At 34.7% G+C, this 26,978-nt stretch overlaps 1 protein-coding gene across 2 annotated transcripts in view; it reads left to right on the top strand.

Annotated features, from left to right (window-relative positions):
- The window catches only part of SYCP1 (synaptonemal complex protein 1), an 81,909-nt gene that overhangs the window by 17,461 nt on the left and 37,470 nt on the right, over positions 1 to 26,978 (top strand). For both annotated transcript variants that reach the window (XM_045816908.1, XM_045816907.1), the window contains exons 8-18: positions 1,248 to 1,306; positions 2,711 to 2,780; positions 3,500 to 3,573; positions 9,181 to 9,289; positions 13,725 to 13,819; positions 14,295 to 14,479; positions 15,688 to 15,755; positions 21,358 to 21,419; positions 23,977 to 24,081; positions 24,911 to 25,014; positions 26,376 to 26,493. In XM_045816908.1, coding sequence (XP_045672864.1) covers positions 1,248 to 1,306; positions 2,711 to 2,780; positions 3,500 to 3,573; positions 9,181 to 9,289; positions 13,725 to 13,819; positions 14,295 to 14,479; positions 15,688 to 15,755; positions 21,358 to 21,419; positions 23,977 to 24,081; positions 24,911 to 25,014; positions 26,376 to 26,493 — 1,049 coding nt within the window. The remainder of the gene's footprint in view (positions 1 to 1,247; positions 1,307 to 2,710; positions 2,781 to 3,499; positions 3,574 to 9,180; positions 9,290 to 13,724; positions 13,820 to 14,294; positions 14,480 to 15,687; positions 15,756 to 21,357; positions 21,420 to 23,976; positions 24,082 to 24,910; positions 25,015 to 26,375; positions 26,494 to 26,978) is intronic.

Genomic DNA, 26,978 nt, shown 5'->3' with positions numbered 1-26,978 from the left:
GAGCATCCTAATAGCCAATGTTTTGAACTGTGCATCTGATAGGTTGCTTATCTCTATTTTATTCAGTTTTTTTTCCTAGAGTTTTGTTCTGCTCTTTCATCTGGGCCATATTTCTTTTGGCAGCCTCCCTGTGTTTGTTTTTGTGTATTAGGTAGAGCTGCTTTGACTCCCTGTCTTAGTAGTGTGGCCTATTGTAGAAAAGCACACTTGTTAAGTTGTATGGGGCAGAGCCTTAGGTAACTGCCAGGGTGGGGCAACCCCTGTCACTGCTCTGTTGGTCTGTGTAGGGGAGGGCTTGCTGAGGGGACAGTGCTGCTGGCTGGCCTCTGGAGTTTTGCTTGGGAGGAAGCTGTCTCCTGGCACTGCCCTGTTTTCCGTCTCTCTTCATTTTCTCTCCGTATGCCACTGGTGCCCTTCCAGCTGTTGCCCTGGTGCTGAATTTTAGAGTGGGTGGTTCTACGTGAGTCCTAGATCTCTTGTGGGCCCTTTAAGAGGAGTTCCTTGAGAATCCCACAGTTTCTTCCACTGCACCAAACCCCACTGGTTTTTATAGCAAGACGTTATGGGGACTTATCTTCCTGGTGGTGGAACCCAGGGCTGGGTGGTCTGGTCTGGGGCTGGGCTCCCTTGCTCCAGAGGTATCCCTCTTGATTTCTATCCATGACACGTGGATGTGGGACCTCCCCTTCCCATCTCCATGCCTCTTCACGTGTCTCTGAGTCTCTGTCCCTTCTACCCATCTGGATGAATGTGACTTCTTTATATCATTGGTTGTCCGACTTCCACACAGCTCGATTTTTTGACCATTCTGCATGATACTTGTTTTTGTAGTCTAGTTGTATTTTTCCTGTACTTGTGCGTGGATGTGAGGTATATTTACCTGTGTCTTCATCTTGACTGGAAGTCAGGGAAAAATGCTTTGTAGAATAGTTGTTAAACCCATACTCATTGTAAAGGCTAAAATTATATTTTACAAAGCTTGAGTAAATTCAGGTACAGTAATTTTATGGAAGGAAATTAGAGATAATCAAGCAGCACCAAGCTTTTGATGTTGAGATGAAGTACTCCCATCACTTACTATGAAACTGCTTTTGCTGCTACTAAAAGATTTAAAAGATATAGCAATGACCTTCACTAACACAGAATTTGAAGTATTTTAATGTTTTCCTGAAACACTTGGAGTATTGTCTTGTTGGTATCATAATTATCTTAAAATTTAATTTTAAAATATTTTATATTAATAATAGATGAATATGAACGGGAAGAAACTAGGCAAGTTTATTTGGACCTAAATAATAACATTGAGGTAAGTGGTAATGAACATTTAATATTTTAAACAGAGGTATTTCTAAGCAAGGTAGAGTGATAGCTACAAAGATACAGAAAACTGTTCTTGCTAAAGAGATTATTATTTATTTGTTTATATATGATTATATCACCAATAACATTTCTAAGGTTTGTACTATGAGTGTTAATGTTTTGTTATTGGGTAGCTTTTAAATTTACATGATAGTGACACTGTTTAACTTAATTTATTAACTCTGTGTCAGGTACTAGGAAATTGTGCCACATAATTATTAATTTGAAAAGCATAGTATTTTAATGTGTCTGATTCCTGCTTAACCTGTCTTATCCCATCCCCTACAATTCTCCACTTTTATTCTCTACTATAGTCACTCTTTTTTATGTTTCTCAAACTTGCTAAGCTCTTCCTGATCTTGGTTCTTTGAATTTGTTCCCTTTGTCTAGAACTTTTGTGTCCAAGATCTTATGCAAAATGATAAATTTCATTTTTTATTATACCTTTACTACTTTATCTAAAATATCTTTCTATTTCATTATTACTTGCCTTACTTTGTTTAATTTTTCCGAGGAGCCCCTAAAACTACATGCATCTGAGGTATGTGTGTGTATCTGTGTGTGTGTATTCTTTCCTGTAGGGAATATAAGTTAGTTTCAGTAGAATAAAGACTTTGGCTTATATCCTAAGTGCTTAAAACAGTGCCTGGCATGTAATAGACACTCAGTAATTATTTATTAATTGGATAAATGAATTCATCCAATTTTGTAAATCAAGATTTGTTGAATGTTGAATGAACTCATGGTGCCAGATGATGAACATGTAATTTGGACTCCTATGGGAACAAACCTCACAGAGGTATGCTTTAATAGGGAAGACAGATACGAAGTAAGTAAGTAAAAATAAAGAGAGAATTACAGATTTTGATACTAAGGCTATTAAGTCAGTAGAATACTAACAATCATTTTACTGTTGTTTAATATATAACTTGTTTCTAGTACCTTTAAGCATATGAGAAGCTAACATAATAGGTACGCAGTAAGTTTTTTTTTTTTTAAAGATTTTATTTATTTATTTTTAGAGAGGGAAGGGAGGGAGATAGAGAGAGAAACATCAATGTAGGGTTGCTGGGGGTTTTGGCCTGCAACCCAGGCATGTACCCTGGCTGGGAATCGAACCTGCGACACTTTGGTTCGCAGCCCATGCTCAATCCACTGAGCTAATGCCAGCCAGGGCGTAAGTTTTTAGAAATTATTTAATTGTTAAAAGGTATAAGGTTTTCATTATTCAAGATTGCATGGTTTTAAATCCAATGACTACATGATACAAACTTATTAATAGTTTATAGTTTGAAGAAAACTATTTAAAAAGTTTAAGTATTATTCTTAAAACTTAAGTTTTGTATTTCAGAAAATGGTAATAGCTTTTGAGGAACTTCGTGTTCAAGCTGAGAATTCCAGACTAGAAATGCATTTTAAATGTAGGGATTCTATTTAATTTTTGTTACTCTTCTGTTGTTTATGTTTTTACTAGATTCTGTTAATGTTTTTGTACCATCAGCTTGATGCCTTGGCTCTTTTAATTTTTGTATGATGTGTGGTCTTGTATGCTCCTAAAATCTTGTGGAATGTGGCAGGGAATTCATATGTGTTAAAACTATGTTTTTGACTTCAAAGCTACATTTTCCCTGAAATCAAACTTACTAAAGTAAGTAAACAAAAATTGGTTCTTTGAAAAGATTGATCGAATTGATAAACTGCTAGCAAAACTGATCATGTAAAGCAGAAATCAAGACTGTGACATTCCTCTGCTTTAAGCTCTTTGAAGGCTTCCCATCTTGCTCATAGCAAAAGTCTTCCAGTGACCTCAGGTCCCACATGATGTGTTGCTACTATCTGATCTCACTTCCTGTAATTATCCCCCTCATTTAGGGGAGTGAATTCCCCTTGTTCTGGGTAAAGGCCACACATGCTTACATGCCCCGCCCCCACCCCCAATAAAGAACTTTTACATATGCTCTGTTTTCTTAAGTTGTAACCTCGATATTAAATTCACTAATTCACTAAATTTAGCAAGAAAATAGCACTTTTTGCTTGTTAGAAACATGTAAGAGAGTTAAATAAAATACAAGAAACTTAAAGTTTTGTCTGTTATGCAATTCTATTACAATATTAAGGTATCTTTGTTTTATTTTTAAAGTAAAGGAAGACTGTGAAAAAATCCAACATCTTGAAGAAGAATGCAAGAAAGAAGTAAATGACAAGGAAAAGCAGGTGTTTTTTTAAAAATTAACTCTGTATACTTCCTATTTGCTAATTTTTTAAATTCTTTTTTCATTTTGATATTTTATTGTTTATGCTATTACTGATGTCCCTTTCTCCCCTTTGCCCCCCTCCACTAAGCCCACCCCCACTACCACAGTCAGTCCCCTCCTCATTGTCCATGTTCATGGGTTCTTCCTGTATGTTATTTGACTAACCCCTTCACCTTTCAGTCAGTCCCCACCTCCCTCCTCCTGACTTACAGCTGTCAGCCTATTCCCTGATTCTATGCCTCTGGTTCTATTTTTTTCATTAGTTTATTTTGTTCCCTAGATTCCTCTTACAGGTACAGTCATATGATATTTGTCTTTCACCGACTGACTTATTTCACTTAGCATAATAGTCTCCAGTTCCATCCACGCTGATACAAAGTCAGGAATTCCTTCTTTTTTTCTGCTGTGTTGTATTCCGTTATATAAATGTACCACAGTTTTTTGATCTACTCATCTACTTATGGGCATTTAGGCATTTTCAAATCTTGGCTGTTAGAAATAGCGCTGCTATGAACATAGAGGTGCATAAGTTCTTCTGAATTGATGTTTCGTGGTTCTTAGGACATACTCCCAACAATGGAATCGCTGGGTCAAAAGGCAGATCCATTTTTATTTTTTTGAGGAAACTCCATACTGTTTTCCACAGTGGCTGCGCCAGTCTGTGTCCCCACCAACAGTGCATTAGGGTCTCTTTTCTCCACATCCTCACCAGCATTTGTGTGTTGATTTATTAATGATGGACATTTTAGCAGGTGTGGAGTGATATCTCATTGTGTTTTTAATTTGCATCTCTCTGATGGCTAGCGATGTTGAGCATCTTTTCATGTGTCTCTGGGCCCTCTGTATGTCCTCCTTGGAGAAATGGCTATTCAGGTCTTTTGCCCATTTTTTAACTGAATTGTTTGTCTTCCTGGTGTTGAGTTATATGAATTCTTTATGTATTTTACAGATTAAACTCTTGTCCACTGTACTGTTGGCACATACACATTCTCTCATATAGTTGGTTTCCTTTTCATTTTGATGATAGTTTCTTTAGCTGTGCACAAACTTTTTAATTTGATATAAATCCATTTGTTTATTTTTTCCTTTGTTTCCCTTGCATATTGGCAAAAATATTGCTCTGTGAGATACCTGAAATTTTACTGCCTGTGTTTTCCACTAGAATTTTTGTATCCCAACTTATATTTAAGTCTTTTATCCATTTTGAATTTACTCTGGTGTAGGGTGTTATTTGGTGGTCTAGTTTCATTTTTTGCATGTTCCAGTCCAGTTCTCCCAATATTTATTGAAGAGACTGTCTTTACTCCATTGTATGCTCCTGCCTGCTTTGTCAAATACTAATTGACCATAAAGACATGGGTTTATTTCTGGACTCTCTCTTCTGTTCCATTGACGTGTGTGTCTGTTTTTATACCAGTACCACACTGTGTTGATTACAGTGGCCTTGTAATATAGTTTGATATCAGATATTGATCCCTCCAATCTTTCTCAAGATTGCTGAGGCTATTTGGTATCTGGTTCCATATAAATTTCTAGAATATTTGTTCTAGATTTTTGAAGTATGTCATTGATATTTTAATAGGAATTGTGTTAAATCTATAAATTGCTTTGGATAGTATGGACATTTTAATGATGTTAATCCTTCCAATCCATGAACAGGGTATATGCTTCTATTTATTTGTATCTTCTTCAGTGTTCTATAGTTTTCCAAGTATAGGTCTTTTACCTCCTTGGTTAAATTTATTCCTAGGTACTTTATTTTATTTTATTTTATTTTTTTGTTGCTATAGCAAATGGGATTTGTTCCTTAGTTTCTCTTTCTGAGAGTTTGTTGTTGGTGTTTAAAAATGCCTTCGAGTTTTGAATATTGACTTTGTGTCCTGCTACTTTGCTGAATTCACTTATAAGATTGAGTTGTGTTTTGGTCGAGCCTGTATGGTTTTCTGTTTGCACGATCATGTCATCTGAGAATGAGAGGTTTACCTCCTCCTTTTCAATTTGGATGCCTTTTATTTCTTCTTGTCTGATCACTGTGGCTTGGACTTCCAGTACTATGTTGAATGAGAGTGGTGGCAGTGGGCACCCTTGTCTTGTTCCTGTTCTTAATGGAAATGCTTTTAGTTTTTTGCCCACTGTGTGTGATGCTGGCAGTAGGTTTTTTGTATATGGCCTTTATTATGTTGAGATATGCTCCCTCTATTCCCAATTTGTTAAGTGTTTTTACCAAAAGTGGGTGCTGGATTTTACCAAATGCTTTTTCTGCATCTATTGACATGCTCATATGATTTTTGTCTTTCATGTTGTTTCTGTGATGAATCACATTCATTGATATGTGAATATTGTATCATCCCTGCATCTCTGGAATAAATCCCACTTGATCATGGTGTATGATCTTTTTAATGTATTGCTGGATCTGGTTTGCTAGTATTTTGTTGAGGATTTTAGCATCTGTGATCATCAGGGATATTGGCTGTAATTTTCTTTGTTGTGTCTTTACCTGGTTTTGGAATTAGGATAATACTGGCCTCATAAAAAGAGTTTTGGAGTCTTCCTCCTTTTTAAATTTTTTTGGAATAGTTTGAGAAGGATAGGGGTTAGTTCCTCTTTGAATGTTTGGAAAAATTCTCCTGTGAAACCATCTGGTCCAGACTTTTTTTTTGTGCCAAGAGTTTTTTGATTACTGCTTCAATTTCTCTAGTTGTTTTCAGTCTATGCAGGTTTTTTGCTTCTTCCTGCTTCAGTCTTGGAAGATTATATGTTTCTAGAAATTTATCCATTTCATCCAGGTTGTCCAATTTCTCAGCATATGGTTGTTCATAATAATTTCTTACAGTCTTTTATGTTTCTGTGATATCAGTTGTTACTTCTCCACTTTCATTTCTGATTTATTTTGGCTATGTCTCTTTTATTCTTGATATAAGTCTGGTTAATTTATAAAATATTTTAAAAAAGTGTTTTATTTATTTCTTTTTAGAGAGGGGAATGAGTGCAGGGAGAAAGAAAGGGAGAAACATCAATGTGTGGTTGCCTCTTGCATGCCCCCTACTCGGGACCTGGCCTGTAACCCAGGCATGTGCCCTGACTGGGAATCAAAGCAGCAATCCTTTGGTTCTCAGGCTGGCACTCAATTCACTCAGCCACACCAACCAGGGCATAATTTATAAAATATTTAAAATTTCAAAAGAAATTTGTATTTGCTGACTGCATTATAAATTTCTATTAGATAATTTTATTACTTTACATATCCAAATATTCAGCCATTTGCCTGGCGGGATTAATTTCCATTGACTCAACTATGCACACACAATGGATGCTACACCTTTTTAAAAAAACAATGAATCTTCTACATTATTTATATTAGTGAGTAGTAGGGCCTTGCTGCAAAAATATTTTACTTTGTGAGAACTTTTTGTTCAAACAAAAACCTCATAAAATGTGAAGATGATGATCATTGACCATTCAGCCCACATTTTATAGTTTATTTCGAAATATACTATTTGTAACACAAATGAAGGTGAACTAAAACATTTTTTTGCTTCTTTTTTAATGTCATATAGTGTAAGACTTGAAAATTGTAAATGTTGTTTTCAGGTCAACTTCATTATTATGCCAACTTTATTGGTTTCAAGCCTTTTGTTTCCCAGTGGAGAGCATTACATAGAAAGGAATCCTCTGCTTTTTGTTTCCATTTTTTTTTCTGAGTTTTTCCTCTGGTTTGCCACATGATACCTCATAATGGTAGATGATGTGGATACCTACTTAAACGATAGTAGCAAAAGTTAATTGAAAGCACAGAGGAGATTTTAGAGCTTTCTTTTAATTCTGGTTTAATGATAGAATAATTTATGTGTTAGGCTTACATACTTTGAAGGAGTTAGCAATGTTCTATATTTTAGCTGAATTTGTGAGATTTCTGAAAGAAGGAGGTATTTTTAAAAGTTAAAACTGTGCTTGTTATAAAGAACACAGAAAGAGAGTGCAGTGCAAGAAAGCTTGTTGAAGTTCTGGATTCTTGGGTAGAGCTTACAGATTGTTAGGGTTCCCTGTAAAATGATGGTCTGGCCAATAAATGTTTTTGCTGGGGATTCCTAAATGTCATTACGTTTAAGACTGTTTTTTTCTTCAGATTTGTGCCTGGAGATAAAAACTTGGCCGTGGCATTTTGGAGCTAGGTTGGCAGGGTAGGAAGACATGCTGAGTCCCATAATTCCATGTGTTGTCTTTTCAATGATCCTTTATGCTAACCCCTTCCTATACCTAGTATACCCATGTTTAGAGATTATCTTTTTAAATTTATGTCTGTGTTTGTTGTAAAGATAGGGTAGGGTTAGTTCTCTGACTACATTGGCTGTTATGGAATAGAGTCCAGGAAAGGACTTTGAAATAGCCTCCTTAAATTTAGTTCCCTGTTTCATGCCACCTTCCATAGCGTCTCTTGCCTCTTACTCCTGAAGCATTCTTGGGTTCTTTGGGGTGGACATACTTCGCTTTTCAGTAGTATCTTCCTTGTTCAGGCTCTTAGGTTTGACCTTGCTTTTCTATGCTGAATCATTTTCCATTTCTTCCAACTGTTCTTTTTACATACTGTGGTTTGGATTATAGAGAAGTCTCCTGACTTCATGGAAGATAGTCTGTCTTTGTTGTTTCCCTGGTTATTTTTGGGGGTGATTTGGAGGTGAAAATAGGGCAGAGATCTTTCTACCATCTTGAATCTGCAAGTGTCAGCTTATCTTTTAAGTATATCTTTCACCTTTTCATCACATGCACTCAATATTTTAGCCATCTGAATATTTTCCATTCTCTGTATGAAGCATGATCTGTGGATCCTTCATGTTCTTGGATGAGTCTAGAATGCTTATTTCCCTGTGTTTGTCTGATTAATTTCTATTTGTTTAGAAAGGCTCTATTTTGTTCTCTGAGAAGGATTAATTTTTTATTACATCCCCCAAGATTTAGATAGATGTTCCTTTCCCGAATTCCTGTAACATTTTTGTCCTGTTCCTAATAATATTTAGGTAGAGTTGTCTATCTCCTGGTCTAGGCTATGTGTGTTTTGAAGGTGAGTTCACACTTATTATGGTTTGTGTAATGATGTAGATGCTCAATAATATTTATGGAATAAATAGTCCAAGCAGCCTTTATTATATAATCTTTTCGGTAATAAGTTAAAATGCATACTATAATATCAGGTATATCATAATACAGTAAGTTCTCACTTAATGTCATCAATAGGTTCTCAGAACTGCAGCCAAATAGTGTATAATGAAACTAATTTTACCATAGGCTAATTGATATAAACAAAAGTTAAGTTTCTATGGCATCTCATCAAAATTATAATGAAACAACATTGAATAAAATGTCATTTTCGAGGACCTGCTATAGTTTCTTCATTCATTTATTAAAGTTTTTTGGGGGGTTAGGGAGCAAACACATACTAAATGCTAGGCACAGCCAACTGAAAAGCATATAAGCAAGTACATAAAGTAATTGCAGGTAATGGTAAATGCTAGGTTACCGTATTTTATTTTTCATATGTGTAATATGTTATTTAAATATTTAATTTTAGGTATCACTGCTGTTGATCCAAAACACCGAGAAAGAAAATAAAGTAAAAGAGTTAATATTGCAGCTAGAGGAATCCGGAGATAAAGTTAATCAATTAGAAGAAAAAATCAGTAAGAATTTATGTAATAAAATGTAACAATGTATCTTATGTATTTCTCTTGTTATGTTTTAATTTTTGGCTTTCATTACAGTTTTGTTGTGATGTTTCTAGTGCTGTAATTCCCAACTTGGGGTGAACCAGGTCAAGTGAAGCATAATAGAATCACTTACACAGGTTTTTCAAAGTACATATGCTCCTGTTTTCCCTTTTCATATTCTCACTTTCTTTAGTTCAGCTCAGTGCTCTATGAAAACAGGGCCATGTGTCTTTTTGTCCACAGATGCATTCAAAAAACAATGCCTGGCACATATGAGGCACTCAGTAGATACTTTATGAATGAATAAATACTCTGGGAGCACAGTGGAGGGAATTGTTAATTATTTCTGGAGCAACACATTTGGAAAGGCATTCGAGAAAAAAACTGTTGAACCTAGACCTTAGATGACTAAAGGATTATGAGACAGTTAATTGTAGGAGAGGGTGTATGCAGAAGAAATGGCTTGTGCATGTCATGGAAGTGTGAAAGTTAGGGTATATTTGAAACACTAATTTGTGTGTCTATATCTTGATGAGACTGGAAATGACTTTTGGATCAGATTATGAAGGATCTTGAATGTCATGTTATGTTTAGACTATCTTATTGAAATTTTTCAAACGTGATTAAGTGGTGTGCGCTTGGTAGGCATGATACACTGAAACACTGCATCTTTTAGAACGTCATAGGGATCTCGTGGCAGTTTTCACTTTTCTCTTAAAAATCTTCTCTTTTTTTACTAATTCTCTCTTTATTTGTTTCTTACCCACTATGAACCCTTCCATTTTATTTTCAGTTATTAAGATCTTTAAAATGTTATTCTTACTTTTCAAATCTGCTGTTACACTTCATGTAGCTTTCAGTTTCTTATTTTCTTAACTACTAAGAATAGATTTTTGATAGTTGCTTACTGATAATTCTTTCTTAAATGTTTGTGAGCTCATCCTGTCATTTGCTTTTTTAAAATGTATAGTTTCATTTTAATTTTTTCATTTTCAATTGCAGTTTACATTCAGTATTATTCTATATTAGTTTCAGGTGTACACCATGGTGGTTAGACAATCATATGTAGTTATTGCAATAATATTGGCTATATTCCCTATACTGTAATTTATATCCCTGTGACTATTTTGTAACTGCTTTCACTTGTATCTGATCATTTTTATTCAAAGTACCTTGTTTTCTTGTGTGTCTTACTGTCTTTGACTCCATGCTCATTTTTCCTTGCAAAAATTATTTGTAGGAATAATTTATGGCCCGTTAAGTATATAGGTAACTCAACCTCCTCCTGGGAGGATTTCTATTTACTTTTGCCATGTACATGGTGGCTCTACCTATCTGGGACAATCTAGGTCAGTTTCCAGGCTTGGGATCCTTAGACCACTCAGGTGATATGGCCCTGGGCTGGCTTGCTTTTGTGAGTTGGCTTACTTTTGTTTCCTCTTTGTAAAAAGAATGTTCCAGCTTATTGCACAAAAGTTTAACTCTTGGGCTCTATCTTATAAGTCTTTGTGTGTTCATATTTCTTTTTCTCACCGAATCATGATTTCAAATCAGAAGTCCAACTTTGCCAGGATCTGCAGATCCCCTCAGGACAGAAGTGTCTGTGTTTATCTCACATCTTCAGGTTTCTGTTTCCCCTTCACATTTGGCCTGATAATTTCTTCCTATTTTGTCAGGAGTTGAATGATTTTTTTTATTATAATGTTTTGACATCTTTTTTTAGAAGATTTTATTTATTTTATTTTTAGAGAGGGAAGGGAGGGAGATAGAGAGAGAGAGAAACATCAATGTGCAGTTGCTGGGGGTCATGGCCTGCAACCCAGGCATGTACCCTGACTGGGAATCGAACCTGTGACACTTTGGTTCACAGCCCGCGCTCAATCCACTGAGCTACGCCAGCCAGGGCAGGAGTTGAATGATTTTTGATTCTGAATTTTTATATTTGATTCTGAATTTTTATTCCTTTCTAAAGGTATTTCTAGAAGTTTTATTTAGTTTATAGACCTTTTCCTTACCTATTTTAGTTTTTAAAGATTGATATAGTACTTATTTTTAAAAAATCCACAATCAGTAATTCTAGTATCTGAAGTATATGCAGATCCATGCCTGCCGTTTATTTATTCTGCTGACTCTACTCAGGATGCTTCATTTCCTCCTGTGGGTTTGATTGTGAGATCATGTTAACTTCATGTGTGGAAACATTTTAAGGCCTGGATTGGAAGTACATTTTTACAGAGAAAATTTGCATTTGTAGCTCTGGGATCCTCGGAGAACTCGGGGCACTTCTAACTAAGTTTAGCCATGAAGCTTTTTAGAAACTTCACACAGCATGCATTCAGTTTCCACACATGCCTAAGGACTAGCTGGTGATAAGAATTTCCCAGAGAAGATGTTTAGTGACCAGACTATATAAATAGTATCACAGTGGACACTGCAGTGTTTAGTTATAAGTAGTGCACGTGAAAAGTAAGAATATACTTTTCCTCTCTCTAGATCTACTTTCCCTATTTTTCCCCAGAGTTGGAGCACTACCTCTTTTATTTCTACACAGATTTTTCAGGAATTAAAAAATACAAACATGAAACATCATTCTGTTGCTTAACATGCTTAACTGTTTTTCATGGTCTTTATGACTTACGAAGCTTACCTTTGAGCAAGTCACATAAATCCTGTTATGATCTTATCCTTATTTTCTTTCCAATCATCTACTACAATTTCTCCCTCATATGGTTTTAATGCTATTGAAATACATTTCCTTCCTCGGGGTGCCTCATTCTGTCTCTTCCATTTTTGCTTTTGTACATGCTTTTTCACTTGTCTGTGGTCTTCTTTTCTCCTCCAATTCCCATTACGTTTATTAGTTCTTACTGGCTTTCAAATATTTCAATTCAGCTGTCACTTTCTAGAAGTCTTCCTTGAACTTTCCATCTTTATGTCTGTCATTCCTTAACTTTAACCCTTACTGATCCTATTTGACTTAGATGCCCCCTCTATGTATATTCCCAGAAACTTCCAGTGAGTACCAATCAGCACTTACCATTGATTTTTTATTGTTGGCCTGCCCACGCATACTGTAAATACCATGAATTTTAAGATTCAGTTTCTAGTATACACCACCACCACCATCAACATCATCATCATATTTTTTTAATCCTAACAGCAACCTTTGAAGATATAACTAACTACCATTATTCTCAATTTCCAGGTGGGAAAAGTAGAGACAGACTGACTGGTTAAGTATCATGCTTAAGGCTAGGTAGCTAGTAAGAATGATTTGAACCTAGGGAAGAGCATGAACTTCTATTTTCCCTTTTTGTTTTTATGAGATTTAAAAGTGAATGCACAGATATAAAACACAGAGACTAGTATCTGTAAACATTTGTATTTAGTAAGCATTAGCTATTAAGTGGAGTTACCAACTTTTATAAATAATATTTAAGTAAATATATTTTTAAAAATTAAAATAACAAGATAGTAATAATGAAAATAAAATCATGAATAATTTTACCATTAGAAGATAAATTACTTTTAATGTTCTTGTGTATATTCTTACTTTTCATATGCACTACTCAAATAAGTACTATTTTTAACTTGCTCTTTTTATTCTATGATTTTTATAAATATCCAAATTAGTAATCCATATATAAGGTCTCTAGTGTCATTTACAGTAGCTATGTTGTACTATTATGTATGTGCCACAGTAATTTAATCCATCTCTTATTGGATGTTTAGGTTGTTTCCAGTGTTCAACTATTACTAAAAATGTAGCACCAAAAATCCTTATATATTCACCTTTGAGTGCTTGGGAGATAACAGCCTTGAAAAGTCAATAAAAGTTGACAATGACTGCCGTGACTGTTGTGGCTCAGTTGGTTGGGCAGCATTCTGCAAACTGAAAAGTCACTGGCTTGGTTCCTGGTCATGACACATGCCTAGGTTGCAGATTTGGCAACCGATTGTTTTTCTCCCACTCTTTCTCCCTCTCTTTCTCTAAAAATAAATAAATAAAATATTTTTAAAAAGTTGGGGATTCTGGCTGGTGTAGCTCAGTGGACTGAGTGCGGGTCTGCGAACCAAAGGGTTGCGGGTTCGATTCCCAGTCAGGGCACATGCCTGGGTTATGGGCCAGGTCCCTGGTAGGGGTGCACAAGATGCAACCACACATTGATGTTTCTCTCTCTCTTTCTCCTTCCCTTCCCCACTCTCTAAAAATAAATAAATTAAATCTGAAAAACAAAAACAAAGGTGATTTTTTAAAAAGTTGATGATAACCAATATCAATGTATCTATATTTGCAAAATTTTTCCTCATTTTGGAATATCTAATGGAGAAAAATAAGTAATTGCTACAAATTATTTGTTTTTATATTTTCTATTAAATACTATGTACCTTTGACTTTCTTTTTCAGAATTACAGAATGAAAACTTGAAAGAAACAAATGAGAAGCAGGATAATTTAACATCAGAACTCGAAGATTGTAAAATGTCTTTGCAAAGAAGTGTGGTATGATTTAAAAACTGATTAGTGTGTGATAAGTTTCACACTGTTGATCAGTCATCAAATATTGAATGATGATACCATGTACAAAGACCCAGAACTTCAATTAGAGAAGATACAGTGCCAGTCACAAAATGCTTTTAGTTTAATTAGAGACATTGGATAAAAAACACATTTAAAACATAACTAAAATGCAAGACCATGCTAGGTACCAACAGTGTGATTCAGGCAAAAACTGCTACCGTAGTTGTGGGAATTGTAGGAACACTGTGGGGCTGAGTTGGCCAGGAAGTCTTCGTGGAGAGGTTGGGGCTATAGGTGGGCTTTGGAAGAATGGTGAATTGAGATGGAGTAGTGGGTGGGATGGGAGAGGGAAATGAGGGGATAAGGAGGGACAGCAAATTACAGAAGCAGATGAGTTCAGCCTGTTTTCTTTAGGACCTTGGATCATAGCTTTTGTTTTGTACTTTCTTTCATTTAGACTACCCAAAAGGCTTTAGAGGAAGATTTACAGATAGCGACAAAAAAAATACATCAAATCACTGGAGAAAAAGAAGCTCAAATGGAAGAATTTAATAAAGCTAAAGCTTCTCATTCATTTGTGGTTACTGAACTTAAAACTACTATCTGCAACTTGAAAGAATTATTGACAACAGAACATCAGAGGTAAAAATATTTCTTGCTTAGCTGAATAAAAATGATTTACTAATATTCAGTGCCATTTTCTATTCATTGTCAACTAATTCCTATAACAACTGTAACCAAGTGTTTTTTTTTTAATGTATAAAGTGGGAATACATTTTACAAGGTGGTATTGGGTAGGCACGTATCCTAGGGAAGGATAGCAGGTATTCTCTAGGATAGTTCCCATGCATGCTTTCCTTAGAGTCAAGCTAAATGGATAAGCAGCTGATAAGTGCTGATGCAGCGATATGACATATTTAATTAAATTGGATTATTATTGGCTTCATAGAAATAATGGGGGAGTGGGGTTTATTTTACTGGGGTCTTAACCTTCTTTCTGATTTATAAAATTAGCAACTAACCTGATACAAGGAATGTGCTCAAACATTTTAATTAAATTAATAGATTAATGAATTAATGAATTTGATTAATTATAAAATAAGCTATTTACATTTAATCTAAATAGCAGTGTGTCTAAAAAGAGTTAAAAACTTGCTGTTTTTCACTACTTTATATTAAGGAAAAATCCATATAAAGCTGTGTTAAGAGGCCTAGGCAATTATTTTTGTCCCATTAGCATTAGGGTTAATGAGGATGAAAGAAACAAGTTTCTCTCTGAAGTCATGAACTGAGCCTCGTAGTATTTCTTCTCTACTGCATGTGTCTGATAAAGGAAGAAAAGCCAACTTTCTAGTTTAGCTAATCTCATAGATTCTTGGATTGACCTATCTAGTTGATTTTCAAGTTTTAAAATTGGAAGTGATCTTGATGTCATCTGTTCCAATTACCTCAGTTTTATAGACAAGGAAATGGAAAACCAGAGGAGTTAAGCCAGTTGCATAACTTTCATATTTATATTGTCCCTAAGACAGAATTCAGTGTAATGGTAGTTACATACTCAGTCTCAAAGTTCTAGTATGCATTAATTTGATTTTCATACAGCCAAGAAGAGATAAATTGTGACCATAGGCTTAAGGTTTTATGTATATTAATTAAGTACAAAAATGTATTTATAATAGCAATATTTTATTTTGAAATATGAACAGAGTAGGTACTCAAAAATGTTTAATAATTGAATGAATGAATCTGTGCTAATGTGTATTGTTGCTAAATTGCACCGACTTCAGTTACTAGATGTATTCTGATTAAAAGAATGTTTTATATTGTAAACTAATAATATATTTTACAAGATTGGAAAAAAGTGAAGATCGCTTGAAAATACTTACCATGGAACTTCAGAAGAAATCAAGTGAACTGGGTAAGATTTAGAGAATAATATGTGTACATAATATTATTAGCCAATTCTAAAAATATAAACACTATTTCAGAATAAAATATAGTTTCTCCTCTGTCATTTACCAGTAGTGATTATTTGATGATTTTTCATTTGATTTTTCAAAGATAGAAAATTTAAACCTTAAGAAAGACTATTCAGTTTACTATGCAGTTCAAATCTGACTAGTCTGTACTGCAAAGTTAGAGCCATCTCGTTGCCTAAGATCAAATAGTTTAAATATGAGCTGTCTTTTCATTGCTCATTTAAAGAGTGAAGTAGTGCATTCCAAGTTAGACAATTGTAAATACAAAATCTTTGTCAAATAATTTTTTCTGTTTCTTTACTTTGTACAGTTTGCTTTGCTTCTTCCTGTGTCTCCAGTCTTTAATTAAGTCTGATATTGCTCTAAATAGGTTTTGCTCCTGTAGTCAGTTTTCTTGTGTTTAGACCTGTGTTCACTTTCACTCTGGGTATGTAACAGATTCTCCCTCTAGTGTTACCTGTTGCTGCTGCTGCTTAGGATTATTAGATATTATATGAGGAGGGACCCTGAAACACCCTGAAATTTATTTATGAAAAATTGGATATTATTGTTACATGTTTAAACTTCAGTCACCTTCAAAGTACTCTCCCTTTGATGCAATACACATATGGAGACTTTTTTCCATTGCTCAAAACAGTTTTTGAACGAGTCCATTTTGATGCCTGTTAGTCCTTCTGCTGTTTTTTTGTTTCACCTCTTCCATGTTGGCAAAATGTTTGCCTTTGAGGACTTTTCTCATCCGTAGGAACAAAAAAAAAGTCACTTGGGGCAGGGCAAGATTGGATGAATAGGAAGGGTTCAGCACTGGGATCATGCCATTTTTGGTCAAAAACTACTGAACATTTTACTTTTCATAGTTTTGATCTTTTTCTTAGATAAGCCCCTTTAGCATTTCATATAATAAAGTCCTTTAACTTGACCTTATCTGGGAAGCACTTTATCTGCCCTTCCATTCTAAATGATAACTGCTGGATAGAGTAATCTTGGATGGAGGTCCTTGATTTTCATGACTTTGAATACTTCTTTCCAGCCCCTTCTTGTCTGTACTGTAAAATGACAACAAACTTGCAACTATCGACAAACTTGCAACTATCGACAACCTAGACAAAAACAGAAATAAACTAAGCAAACAACTAGAATAGGAACAGAATCACAGAAATGGAGATCACATGGAAGGTTATCAACAGGGAGGGAGAGGGGGAAGAATGGGGGGAAAGGTACAGGGAATAAGAAGCAAAGTTGGTAGCTACAAAGTAGACAGAAGGAGGTTAAGAATAGTATGGGAAATGGGGAAGCCGAAGAACTTAACATATATGACCCATGAACATGAACTAAGGGGGATAGAAGGCAGGGTGGGTGGATAAAGCGGAGGAAAAAAATGGGACAACTATAATAGCGTAAAATATCAATCCATATTGCACAAAATGTCAATAACATAAATATCAATCAATATTTATGATCAATAAAATATACTTAAAAAAACTGCTGAACATGCAGTGTGGTATGGGCAGATACACTTGTAAATCACCCATCATGAAATGAGCACATTGAAAGAGTTTTCAAAAAGAATTCACTGAAGCCGAACCCAGCTTCTTACAACAATGCCAGCTTGTATACTGATGCGGATGGGTTCCCATAACACTCATCTAGTGGCGGGCGGGGAGCCTGTACTACAAGGGGCCTGCCCTCCAGAAGGTAATTCCAGTTTTTTTGGGTCCCTCCTCATATTGATATTAGATAATGTAACTGTTGAATTTATTAGATCTTATTCTTCAGTTAGCTTTGGTTACATAATTAGGAACATAATAGACATGACCTTTGTGCTAATGGGATCTACTTGGGGAGACAGAAAACAATCACAAACAAATATTTAATTACAAATTGAGATAGGTGCTGTGAAGAAAATGAAAATGATGCAATGGAAGAAAATACAATAATAGGGCCTAATTTAGATTTGGCAATCAGGGATAGCATTTAGCTGAGACCTAAAAAATAAGTGAGATTTAGTTTGGTAACCCATGTGACTTGGAGAAAGTGCCTCAGTTAGAAGGAAAAACACATAGAAGTGTTCTGAGGTATGGAGGAGCTTGTTTAGTTTAAGTGACTGAATGAAAGCCTTTGTGACTGAGTATAACAACTGGTATGAAAAGAGGAATGAAATGAGTTTGCGGTGATAAGGACCAAATCAGGAATTTTGATTTTATTCTAACAGTAAAGGAAAGCCATTTTAAGATTTTAAGTAGAGATTTTAAGTTAGAGAAATGACATGATAGGGGTTAGGGATTTTTTTGTAATCCTCCCTTGAGGATACATTTTTACTGATTTTAGATAGAGAGGAAAGTTGGGGGTTGAGAAGAGAGTGAGAGAAATAGAGAAACATCAATGTGGAAGAGAAACATCGATTGGTTGCCTCTCATATATGCCCTGACTGGTGATTGAACCCACAGCCTCGGTACGTCCCTTGACCAGGGGTAGAACCCACAGACTTTTGGTATGTGGGATGATGCTCCAGCCAACTGAGCAACCCAGCCAGTGCTGTTTTTAAGTCATTGTAAGTTCATTATGGCAGAAAAATTTGGTAGTGGGTGAGGAGTGCTGGTAATGAAGAAAGAGTAAAGTTGGAGAAATTGGATTGGAGGCTTTTTGAGCGGTACAAGTATGGGAGGAATTGTAGCACACTTCTTTGAGCATTTGATGAGCCCATTAATCTAAGAATGTTTGTCTGTTTTCAGCTCTGAACTTTTGTTTTACTTCTTCTAGTGTCATTGTTCTCTCTCTGTAAGTCCTGATAGATGGATTTTGGGCGTTTTGGATCTATCCTTTATGTTTTAAATTTTTTTCTTATACTTTCTACCTTTTAGTTCTTTTCTGGAGAATTGGGGGAAAAAGATTTTTGACTTCCCCCTGCTAATTCACTATTTAGCTATGTTTATTTTGCTATTTCTGAAATCTTAGTTGTCAAATTTTAAATTTCCAAGAGCTCTAGGTAATTCATTTCATGAATATAATATGCTGTTGGACCATTACTAATATGTTACCATATTTAGCAAAATATCTGCTTCTGTTTGATTTATTCTTCTTGGGTTTTATTTTAGTTATTTTCTTCATAGAACTTGGTTCTCTCTTCATGGTTTTGCTTTTCCTCACTAATTATTGATTCTTAGTTGTTTGCTCATCTATGTATTTAAGAACCCATCTTCACCCACATGTGTGTTAAAATCTGCCTTATCTAATTATAGGGGAGGGATGGGAGGTGCCGTAAAGAAGGCTGGGCTTGGTAGCTTGTCTTTTGGGCATAGGAGGTGTTATCTTGCCTAGAGATCATGAGCTGTGTGGGACATTGCCACGTGCCTTTGGCTCCAGTTCCCAGAATCCTTGATTTAACCTGAGGTGGATTGTGTGGTGGAGATGTGGTCACCTGGCCTCGTTTCACATAGTCTTCATTGAATTACTGTGATTTTTACCCCTACAAGGAATCCTTAACTTTTGGGGTTGTTAGTGGTAATATGTCTGTTTTTTTTTAAATGTTCACATGTATCTTTTTTTTGGTCTTTAAAAAAAGTTATGTGATTGGGGGTAAGAAAGAGTGTAGAGACATGCTCAGTCCACTATATTTAACCAATCGTTGAGTTTTAAAAAATCAATTTTTTTGACTGGTAAATACACACTATAATATACAGATGATGTATTATAGAGTTGTATACCTGAAACCTATTTAATTTTATTAATCAATGTAACCCCAATAAACTCAATAAAAATTAAATAAAGATGAAAACCATAAAAACAGGATAAATATATAAAAATTTAACTTTAAACTAAAATGAAACTTTGTGGTTTAAATAAGCTTTGCATTTGCCAAGTTTTTCTTTTAGACTCTACACTGGGATCTCATATTGTGTAGATTTTTCTTTATAAATACTGTAGGCAATTATTACAAGCATTTTGTTTGTTTTTAATAACATACAGTTATATCTCCAATAATTAATAACTGTTAATAATGAAGAAGGAGAGTGTTGTAGATATAACAAAATTTAGGTCACAACTAGACATCATTTGGGACTTTGTGGGCAGTTAAAAAATGTAAGGAAGGAGAAAAAAGCAGGAGGTATGGGCCGCAAAGATTTTATAATTCATTAGCCTTGTGTTGAATTTGTGGAAGTATAGAAAGAAAAGCATTGTTAAACATTATTATTTAAGGTGACAAGAAGGAAGGGGGTCAGCAAACAGGAACAGGAATTAGGAAACAAGAAATCTGAATAATGCAAGGTCTGGAAAATCAAAGGGAGAAAATTAGAGTGGTTAATAGTATTAAATGCCCGTATCACAAATGGTTATTAGTGATCTTTGAGTTCATAATTTTATTAATTTAATGGAGATAGGTATTAGTTATGCATGGGGGTAAGAAAGAAGTTTGTAGATAACAAATAGGAATTTGCCAAACAAAATCGAGATTTGACTGTAGTGTAAAAAGGCAGAAAGGTCAATCAAATACTTTTGTTTTATATTCAAAGAGATGTTCAGTCATGATGAGGGAAATGAAAGATTACTGTACAGAGAGTCAATGTGTATTGACGATAGAGCAACTAAAGCATCACAGGGGATGGGAGCATTGAGACCAGAGTACAGTTGTTAGAGTTAACTGGCGGTGAGTGGATCGCTTCTTTTAAGTTTGGAGTGAAGATGAAGAGGCCAGATGTTTAGAAAGGAATGACGAGTTGTGGGTAAAAGCACACGTGCCGAATGATTACATTCCAAATACAGATTGATTACTTACTTTGTTAATGAACTTTGGGTTCATTTGGAGAAATATTAATATTTGTCCACTCTTTCTTTTTTTTGTTTGTTTCTAATCTATTATTTCTATATAGTTCCGTTTGGACTACCTCTATGCTTTAGGGCAGTGATTTTCAACCTTTTTCACTTCATGGCACACAAACAAATTACTAAAAATCTGTGGCACACCAAAAAATATGTTTTCTGCCAATCTGACAAAAAATATAATTTTTTTTCATTTACACCGGATGGTTATTATGTTGGCTATTGTCATTTTTTAAATTTGACAGTCTAAGGGGAAACAGGTCAGTGCCCTTGACGAAATAGGTCTTGCATGTTTTAAAAATTAGTGTGACACATCAGTTGAAAATTGCTGCTTTAGGGTACTGTAGTTGCATTAATCCATCTCTTTTAGTTTTCCCCTTTCAAATGGTATTATTCTTGTTTCTCTTTTTTTAAAGATTTTATTTATATTTATTTTTAGAGAGAGGGGAAGGGAGGGAGAAAAAGAGGGAGAAAAACATCAGTGTGTGAGAGAAAGTTTGATTAGTTGCCTCTCGTATGACCCCAGCCAGGTATGGAACCTGCAACCCATGTTATGTGCCCCGACTGGTAATCAGACTGGTGACCTTTTGGTTTGTGGGACAACACCCAACCCCTTGAGCCATGTCACTCAGGGCCAAATGGTATTATTCTGATTTCTTGCCTCTCCTTTCCTTGTCTTTTAATCCAGCTTTTAATATACTTATATTCTTTTGCTTATTTTAGAAGAGATGACTAAACTTAAATATAACAAAGAAGTAGAACTTGAAGAATTGAAAAAAATCTTGGTAAGTATTTCATTTCTATTAATATACAACAATTACTTTTCAAATTCAATGACTTAGACTCTTCTAATAGATGTTTTATGCTAATATTTTCAGCTAAAATATAAAGAATATTACCTGTGGTTTTTAATAGAGCCACATTCTTATCTATACTAATATGTATACATCTTGACAATTGTTTTGGTGTCTTTATACTATTTGAACATGTGTTGATAGGTAGACACTTAAATAAGATCAAATATGCATGTTATGTAGCTGATTTTAAATTTGGTATGTCTTGGATACCTTTGAGCCACAAAGCTGCAATTTTGAGAGGTATGTGTATGATATATATTCATACCTGTTTAATATTCAGGTAGAATTATAAATAATAAATTTGTTCAGATAAGGCTTCATTATATTTTAATTGATTTCAATGTATAGAGCATGAGTTGGCAACCTTTTTTGTAAAAAACTAGGTAGGAAATATTTTAGGCTCATGGGATATATATAAAATGTTAATTCTTTCCTACTCCTTCTCCCCCTTCATGTCCCTGTACCTACCTCTCTCCTTGTCTTCCTCCTCCTCTCTTCTTTTAATTTAACCACCTGGTAAAACTATAAAAACCATTCTTAGGTCAAGGGCCTACAAAAAGAAACTGCTGCCTGGGCCAGGTAGCTCTGTTGATTAGAGCGTCATTCTGATATGTGAAGGTTGCAGGTTCAATTCCTGATCAGGGCACACAGAAACAACCCCCCCATCAAAAGGAAAGGAGAAATTCCCAGAGAGAGTGCTAAATGAAATAGAGGCAAGTAAACTATCAGACATTGAGTTCAAAACAATGGTTATAAAGAAGCTCAATGAGTTCAGTGAGAATTCAAAGAATTATGGGGAAGCTACAAGGAAGTTACTGCAAACTACATCAGCATGAAAAAAGGACATAGAACCATCAATAAGAACCAGGAGGAAATGAAGAATATGATTTCTTAATTGAAGAGCATAGTAGAAGGAATTAAAAGCAGGGTAGATGAAGCAGAGCATCAAATCAGTGACCTTAAGGACAAGGTAGAATAAAATTCCCAGAAAGAGCAAGTCAAATGGTGTTGGGAGATCTGGATGGCTATCATGCAAAAAAAAAAGAAACTTGACCACCAACTTACACAATACACAAAAATAAGCTCAAGATGGATAAAAGACTTAAATATTTAAGTCATGACACTATAAAAGTCCTAGAGGAGAACATAGACAGGAAAATTTTAAATATTCCACAGAGCAATATTTTCACTGATAAGTCCCCTTGAGTAAGGGACATAAAGGAAAGAATAAACAAATGGGATTACATCAAATTAAAAAGCTTCTCGCAGCTGAAGAAAACATCAGCAATATGAAAAGGTAACCAACTTGTATGGGAAAATATATTTGCTGATGATACCTCAGACAAGGGTTTAATCTCCAAAATATGTAAAGAACTCACACAACTCCACACTTTGTTAGGAAGACAAACAATCCGATTAAAAAATGGACAAAGGACTTGAACAGACAGTTCTCCAAGGAGGATGTCCCGAGGGCCCAGAGACATATGAAAAGATGCTCAACATCACTAGCCATCAGAGAGATGCAAATTAAAACTACAGTGACATACTACTTCACACCTGTCAGAGTGGCCATCATAAACAAATCAACCAGCAACAAGTCCTGGGTGAGGATGTGGAGAAAAGGGAACCCTAGTGCACTGTTGGTGGGAATGCAGACTGGTGCAGCCACTGTGGGAAACAGTATGGAGCTTCCTCAAGAAACTAAAAATGGAACTGCCTTTTGATCCAGCGATTCCACTGCTGGGATTATACCCTAAGAATCCTGAAACACCAATCCAAAAGAACCCATGCACCCCAATGTTCATAGCAGTGTTATTTACTATGGACAAGTGCTGGAAACAGAAATGCCCATCAGCAAATGAGTGGATCAAAAAACCATGGTTCATTTACACACTGGAATACTATGCAGCAGAAAGACAGAAGGAGCTCCTCCACTTTGCAACAGTGTGGATGGAACTGAAGAGCATTATGCTAAGTGAAATAAGCCAGGTGGTGAAAGACAAATACCGTATGACCTCACCTGCAAGTGGAATCTAATCTACAGAACAAACAAGTGAGAAAAACAGAACCAGGGACATGGAAATAAAGAACAAACTGACAGTGATCAGAGGGGGTGGGGAGAGAGACAACAAAGAAGGAAAGGGAAAGGTGGTCAAGGAGCATGTATAAAGGACCCATGGACAAGGGCAACATGGTAGGGGAGGACTGAGTGTGCAAGGGGATATGGGCAGGGCAGGGCAGAGCAATGGGGGAAAAATGAGGAAACTGAACCACAATAAAAAATTTAAAAACATTTTAGGGCTCTGTCCATTAAATTCTTTCATCATATTTAATTTTGGAATTTACTTAATAAGGACTTATTTCTCTTTTAAAAAATTTTTGCCAAAGATAAACTCATAGTTTTCTCCACAACTTTATTAGGCAGTGTGATTATTTTGAATGTATGTGTGCTTTCATTGTCATGATTTATTAATTTTTTAAATAGGCAGAACACCAAAAGCTTTTAGATGAAAAAAAGCAATTGGAGAAGATTACTGAAGAATTAAAAGGAACAGAACGAGAGCTAACTGGTCTTCTCCAAACCAGAGAGGTTTGTTTTAAAAGGATACATTTTTATTTCACGTATTTTGTTAGTAGAGTACGGATTTACAAAATAGATTAAGGTGTAGCTATTAGCTTTGTGAAAGATTTTTTTCACAACATTTCTTTTTAAAGTATAAAGTTAGCCTTAATTACAGTCTTAGTTTACAATCATTTCTTATATTCCTCATGATAATTTTAGAATTTCTTTTATTGGAAAAATTATATTTTTACAGCATAACAGTATTATAAGCATTTATAATAGTATAAACAGTTAGTTTTTAAGATACTGATTTTATTAGCTAATATACAGAGTCTGGCACAAATAATGCCCCTTTTTTATTACAAAACCTTTTATTACAAAATCATAAGCATGTCATTCTGTAACATAACAATATCTCATTTAAGCTGTGTGACATTTTAGGTGAAATATTAAAATTAAAACTATAAGTTATTACACCCATATTATCACCCTACCAACCACACTCAAGCAGGCCTTACTTCTGCAGGACCCAGTATCTCTTCTCAATAATATAACATTTTAATTGAAATTAATTACTTGGTAGAGTAAAAATGATAAAGAATATTTTATAATAGGTAAGTATAATTTTATTGGTTGAGCTTCAGAATATCAAGATGGCATTTACTTATATTGCATTTGTCATTGCTCAGTTTTAAAATTATAATGCTTATGGCACTGAATCTACTTAAATTTAAAAAATTTGACATATTCTTACCAAATTTTTACCAAATATATGACTTAACTTGTGTAGAGGGAGCAAGCTTTTCAAATGAGAAAATTATAAAAACAATCGAGGATATACATGTTTATTTTCCAGGAAAAAGTACATGATTTGGAAATACAGTTGACTACCATTGCGACCAGGGAACAGCAGTATTCACAACAGGTTAAAGAACTGAAGATGGAGCTTGAACATGAGAAGTATGCTTTCTGTCTCTCTATAAAATAGCTTAAGTATTCAATTGCTAAGTTTTCTGGTATTTAATAATAAATTAATAAGTTATATTCATATTTATTTGAATTGGCTTAAAGTTGTATTTTCTTTCTAAAGGTCAAAATAATTTATGAATTTTATTGCTAAGGCAAGTATATACCATTCACATAAAAAGAGTAGATCATGAAGTTAAGAACTGCTTAAGATCAATATATTACTTTTCTTGGAGATACTTGGTTCCTCATTAAAACAATCATTTATAGTTTTAACTCATTTTGGTTGTTAGGCTAAATTATTTCATAGGTTTGTACTGATGAAATGACAAAATACAAATTCATTCCTTATATTGTCCAAATACATTATTTGAGTGAGTCACCTATTTAGTAAGTTTAATTTTCAGAGAAAGTGGGAGGAAATAATTATTTTGTTATTATTTATAGGGAAGTAAACTCAAATAGCTAATCTAGTGGTGAGCATGATTTTTTTCTTTTTGGTTGCTTCTCAGCTCTGGATAAAAATGAGAAGGACGCAGTTGACTCAGGGTCTTGTTTCTTCCTTTCCGTCTCCCATGCCCTGCCCGTGACACCTTTTCAGCAGTGTTTTTTTATGGGTTCTGGGTAAAATTCATCTGTTAACCCACCCCCTTTTAATAAATAGACTGAGAGGTTAATTATACTTTAGTATAAATTTGTTATCCTTCGTGTACTTGCTTTTTCAGCCTTCCGTTTTTTAATGAAAACTTTTATCTACTTTTTCATGAGTTTCCACTATCAGTAAAATAGTAGGAGACAGTAGGTGCTTATAGAGCCACAGTCTGTGTTCTTCATTTAAAATTGATTGTTGCTGCAACCGATGACAGCAGTAATCTCTCTTCCAGTCTAGAGCATTTGAGACCTTGTAAGAGCAGTTAAAAGTGTTTGCACAAAGGTTAAACCTAGTTTTTATTTTAATTAAAAATAGTTTATGCCTCATGTACTATTGTACTTAAATCATCAGGAGTTTGAACAGTTTCTAAGACAGTCTATTAGAAAAAAAAGCACATAAAATAATATGCCCTTTAAAATTTGTGGAAAAGTATGGGGAGGTTATGGTGTAGGGAGTATGCAAGGAAATATATTTCATATTGAAAAACTTATAGAAAAATTTCAGACATGTACAAAATTTAGGGAATAATGAAATAAATAGCATGTACCAATCACTCAGCTTCAGAAAGTATTAACTAATGGCCAAGCTTACTGAATTTATACCCTAAGCTCTTCCCTCCTTTTCTCTAACATTATTTTGAACTAAATATCACATCATTTCATTTTATATGTAAATATTTTGGTATGACTTTTTTTTTAAATAGGCTTAAGAATACTGAACTAACTGCAAGCTGCAACAGGCTTTCATTGGAGAACAAAGAACTAACACAAGAAAGAAGTGAAATGGCCCTAGAACTTAGTAAGCAGCAAGATGATATTAATGTGAGTTGAAAAACAAAAGTACCAGTGACTTAGTTTTCTTACCTTTAAATTTAGGGAGTTAGAATAGATGACCTGTAAAGGAGTCTGATTGTCTTAGAGCTGATACTTTGTTGTAGAAGAAAAAATACATATTGATCTTAAATGGTGATAATGAGCAACAGAATATAGAGGCTACCCAATGGTAAAGTTAATCTAATTTTAAGCATCAAGATTTCTATATTTATTCAACAAGTATTTAATAATAAGTAAATTATATAAGACAGTGTGGAAGATACAGTGAAGAATAAAATATTCTTCCTCTTCAGGAGCTTACAATTCAATAGAAAAAATGCCCACAGAACTTAAACAAACAGTATATGTGTTCTTTAGGGGACAAAGTGTTACCTGAGGTCACAGGACCACTTTTGATTTGGTGGAAGAGAAGGCTTCAGAGAGAGAACAGAATTGATTTTAGCCTGAAACATGACTAATCATGAGTTCAGGAG

The sequence above is a fragment of the Phyllostomus hastatus genome, unplaced genomic scaffold (assembly GCF_019186645.2).
Source record: "Phyllostomus hastatus isolate PE091 unplaced genomic scaffold, TTU_PhHast_1.1 phas_scaffold_216, whole genome shotgun sequence".
In the NCBI taxonomy this organism is placed as follows: domain Eukaryota; kingdom Metazoa; phylum Chordata; class Mammalia; order Chiroptera; family Phyllostomidae; genus Phyllostomus; species Phyllostomus hastatus.
The sequence above is the reverse complement of the archived record's forward strand: the minus strand, read 5'-3'. Positions and strand labels throughout refer to the sequence as shown.